This window comes from Poecilia reticulata, linkage group LG2, assembly GCF_000633615.1.
Source record: "Poecilia reticulata strain Guanapo linkage group LG2, Guppy_female_1.0+MT, whole genome shotgun sequence".
NCBI lineage: Eukaryota > Metazoa > Chordata > Actinopteri > Cyprinodontiformes > Poeciliidae > Poecilia > Poecilia reticulata.
Genome location: NC_024332.1, coordinates 30,811,545 through 30,816,030, shown reverse-complemented (window position 1 = coordinate 30,816,030; position 4,486 = coordinate 30,811,545). Strand labels below are relative to the sequence as shown.

At 38.4% G+C, this 4,486-nt stretch overlaps 1 protein-coding gene across 1 annotated transcript in view; it reads left to right on the top strand.

The window, feature by feature from the left end:
• The window catches only part of chn1 (chimerin 1), a 10,629-nt gene extending 9,238 nt beyond the window's left edge, over positions 1 to 1,391 (top strand). The window contains exons 6-7 of the mRNA XM_008399011.2: positions 310 to 415; positions 576 to 1,391. Coding sequence (XP_008397233.1) covers positions 310 to 415; positions 576 to 747 — 278 coding nt within the window. The 3' untranslated portion in view covers positions 748 to 1,391. The remainder of the gene's footprint in view (positions 1 to 309; positions 416 to 575) is intronic.
• The last annotated feature ends 3,095 nt before the right edge of the window (positions 1,392 to 4,486 follow it).

Below are 4,486 nucleotides of genomic sequence, written 5' to 3'. Positions count from 1 at the left end.
TTTTTTTTTTATTTTTTTTATTTTTTTCATTATATATTTTCTAGATTTGTTCTATACACTACCATTAAATGTAACATGTACTGTAGTAAGAGCATTTTTCTTCTTTACTTTTTTGGACAGGATTTGCTTTTCTCTGTGGTTGTCTTTCTCTGGGTATTTCAAAAACTTTCCAACAAGATATCTCTTAAATAGAAACTCTTACATGTAGATGTTTTGAGCCACTTTACCCCTCGGGCCCCCGAGCCTGTGCCCCTGTGTCCCTTTCAGTGATCTTTTCATGCTGATCACGTCATCCTCTCTGTTTGGCAGAGCTAACAGATCCTGAGAAGAAGCTGGAAGCTTTCCGGGAGGCTCTCGCTCTGCTGCCGCCATCACACAAGGAAACTCTCAAGTACCTCATGGCCCATTTAAAAAGGTGAGTAATGCAAACAAGCCCTGAAACAGCTAATGGATAGAATGAAATTTAAAACAACTTGAGAGAATGGGAGAGGAGTGAACACAACACCAGTGTTATTTTCATTCCTCTCGCTCTGGCATGGAGTTGTGTGTATGCCTAACTGTAATAAATATTTCAGGGTAACACAGAATGAGAAATTCAATCTGATGAGTGCGGAGAACCTCGGCATTGTCTTCGGGCCCACCCTCATGCGTGCGCCCAACCAGGACGCCATGACAGCACTGAACGACATCCGCTACCAGAGGCAGGTGGTGGAGGTGCTCATCAAAAACGAAGACGTGCTCTTTTAAGCTCTGATCAAGACTGTTTTTCGGTTTTCCAGCTGTTCCCTTATGTGAATACTTTCTTGTATTATAATAATGGATACTTTTTTTTTAATGCCTTCCATACGAACTAACATCTGTTCTCGGTGCACATGATGCACCTTGCCTATTTACTGATTCCCCATTTTTGTCGGGGGGTTTTTAGGAGCTGATAGGCCCGCATGCATGGTGCGAGGTCTCTTTTGATTTGTTGTTGTACCCTAGCTCGTGTTAAGATTGTGATTTTGCATTAGTCCGTCCTGTAGGTGGTAGTCGTCGTCCACATTCCTTTCTGCTGGCTCTGCAGTTACTTCTATGAGACTTTGTACATCACGATGGAAATAAGCTACTAAATTTTCTAGGTGATTTTTACGACGCTGTATTTTTTTACCTCCTTGATCGTTTGTAAGTGACCCACAGTTTTTGGCTGAATGGACTTTCTGTATGTAAACGCTGGTGCATTTGCCTGATGGTAACATTTTTATTGTGCTATAAAATGGCATTATTTGTGAAATTAATTTTGTACTGTATTGTTTTTTTTCTATACAACCTGTGCATGATCACTTTAATTTATTAAACCCTACTTTGACAAACTCTTTATGAATTATTGCCTTAATAAAGAATCAACATCATATTGGTGATTAAAGAAGCATTTCTTGTTAATGCATTTCTGTCTTGTTAGTCTTTTGACTGGGAAATGACAGAAAAAACTGCAAGCTCAGTATTGGGTATTTGGCTTATGTTTATACGATGACAAAGATACACTGCTTCCAGTAAATAATGCTTGATTATTGTTTATACATCTGATGCTGCAGCTTACATGACACCAAACACATTATTTGTATTTTACATAAATGGTACCCAAATGTGAGGACAATTACCGAGGGACAATGTTCCTGAATCTCATTCTCCATCATACAGATGCTCTGTCTGTACTGATGAAGATTTCTTTATTGTAGCAAACCAAATAATTTAATTGGCTGGCATGGCTAGAGGGTGAGTTCTGTTTTTCTAGCCAGTTAAGCTGATAACTATTTGACCTCTTGGGGGCACTCAAAGGCAGGCAGTGTTGAAGACACTAACACTTTTGGCACAGAATGGTCTGAAGTATGAGAAATACTAAAAACGAGTCTGTGGTGTCTAGGAAAATGTTACTTGTCCTGACATGATGACTGAGCTTTACGCCTGTCTAACCAACAGGCTACACGTAAAACATGCAAGAAAGGAGCATCATACAATAAATACATCCTCCAATCATGTGATGGCACACAGGACTGAAATATGCACCCTCCCCCCTTGCTTTCTGCTGTTGCACTACTGCTCCTCCCCCACAGCAGAGTCTGCTTTGAATCCGCAACTTTATGTTGATCCTTCGTAATTTGCAACAATCTTGAGTTTGTATGCTCAAGATTACCCATCTCATATTATACCTTGAGGTCATAGTGACAGTTTTAACAAATATGTTAAAAACATATTTTTATAAAAGTTATCTGCAGCTTTAATGGTGGCAGTTCAAACATGCATACGCTCAGTGTAACTATAACAAACCCACAAATCAATAAAGATTTGGCCTCTTTTTCCCCGACTCTACACTGAATCAAATTCTGCTCAGAGCCTTACACATGAATAAATCCTTCAGTTGGAAAGCTACCAGTGGATTGTTAGTCCAATATAATAAGAAAATAATTTTCCATGTCTTTTGTTCTGTATCCCCCATTTGGGAAGAAACTTCTATAAAGATGTGCCTCCAGTGTTGCCAGATTTCAAAGCAGAAAGGCTGAAAGAAAATAAGGCTGCAAACACCTGGAAAATGAGATAAGATGTATTAAGAAGTTCCTGTGCAAGACTGAGTCAATAAATGATAGACGATTTTTAAATCTGTTGGAAAAAGTGCATCTAAAACCCCCCACACATCAGATGACTTTCCCAAAAGACACCCTTAAAACATCACTCGCATAGATTCCCTGTGTGATTAAAACCTGATCCTTGTTACCTGAAGCTACACTCCTGTGCTGCTCATAGGGCTTTAATTACTGGATAAATATGTAAACACTGTCACACAGAATTAATAATGTCTATCCAAACAATTTACAAAAACCGGTCATGCTCATAATCTGGGCCTCATTATACAATTTCTATTCATACTATTCAGATTCAGGACCATATGACAACTGGTAAAGAGTAATGTTTCTAGTTTATTTGGACATGTGGATATTTAATGTAAACTTTGATAACACTGTAAAATTCAAGTAATATGTAGTATAATAAAAGTGTGTATGCATAAATACACAGTCATTGGAATCAAATCTTATAAACAGTTTGGAGAGTCAGCTACACAAATATCAATTTGATACTACTGCAATTATAAAACAATGCACTCAAATGGAGTTTATTTAAACAAATGAGTAAAATCTGTTCTTTAAGGTAACCAGATGATTGCATGAAGTCACAAACATTGCAGCAATTTCTCCCTCCTAAGCAGCTGTCTGAAGCCTTTAGGAAGAAGATTATAGCAGCTAATGAACCTGGAAATTGGTTTGCATTGGTCTTACAAGAGTTTGAAAAAAACAACTTTGACTGTATGGGAAATGATCTATGAGTGAAGGACATTCAAAATAAATACCCCCATGCTCTACCCGTCTAGAGCATGGGACTAAAAACAAATGAAAAGTCCTGGGGGAGAGTCAAAGTGTCCATTCACTGGTTAATCAGTATTCCCGGTAACCACTGGAGCATGGAGACAAAAGAACACAAATTAGAGAAGAATTTACTGAAAAGGATAACTCAGGAGATGAATACAAGAAAATCTCTAAATCACTGAATCTGGAGTTCAGTTAAATTCATCATCAAGGAACAGAAGGAATATGTCACATGTGTAAATCTGTCTGGATCGGATCGTCCTCACAAACTGAGTGACTGTTCCCCAAGGAGACCCGTGAGAGAGACCACCAGAACACCACTGAGTACGCTGAAGAAGTTACAAGCTTCATGAGCTGAAATCGGGAAGACTCTGCAGACAGTAACTGTCGATTCTTCACCAGTCAAACTTCATGGGAGCGTGTTAATTTGAAAGCCACCGTTGAACAAAACTTAAATCAAGATTTGACTAACCGGTCACGTGAAGAAAGTTCTTTGATAACAAGAGCTTTCTTCCACTGTCTTTCTTCTTCCATTTTGATGAGACCAAAATGGAGGTTTTTGGTTAACAAACAAGATTCTATGTTTGGCAGACATTGAACTCTGCTCATCAACAAAATACGCCACCCCCACTGTGAAGCACAGTGGTGTCAGCATCATGCTGTGGGGATGCTTCTTGGTAGCTGACCCTTGAAGACCTGTGAAGGTAGAAGATAAAATGAATGTGTCCAGCTAAAGCTACACAGAAATGGTCTGAAGACAGCAAGGTGGATGTTATAGAGTGGCCTAGTCAAAGTCACTTTGACATGAAAGAGGTTTTGTTGTTTTTGGTTTTGATAAAAAAAAAAAAAATGTGTTGATCATGACTGATTTGTGAAAACATGCATGTGAATAAATGTATATCTCTAGATAGATAGATAGATAGATAGATAGATAGATAGATAGATAGATAGATAGATAGACAGACAGACAGACAGACAGACAGACAGACAGACAGACAGACAGACAGACAGACAGACAGACAGACAGACAGACAGACAGACAGACACACACACACATAATATAATATAATACAATATAATACAATATT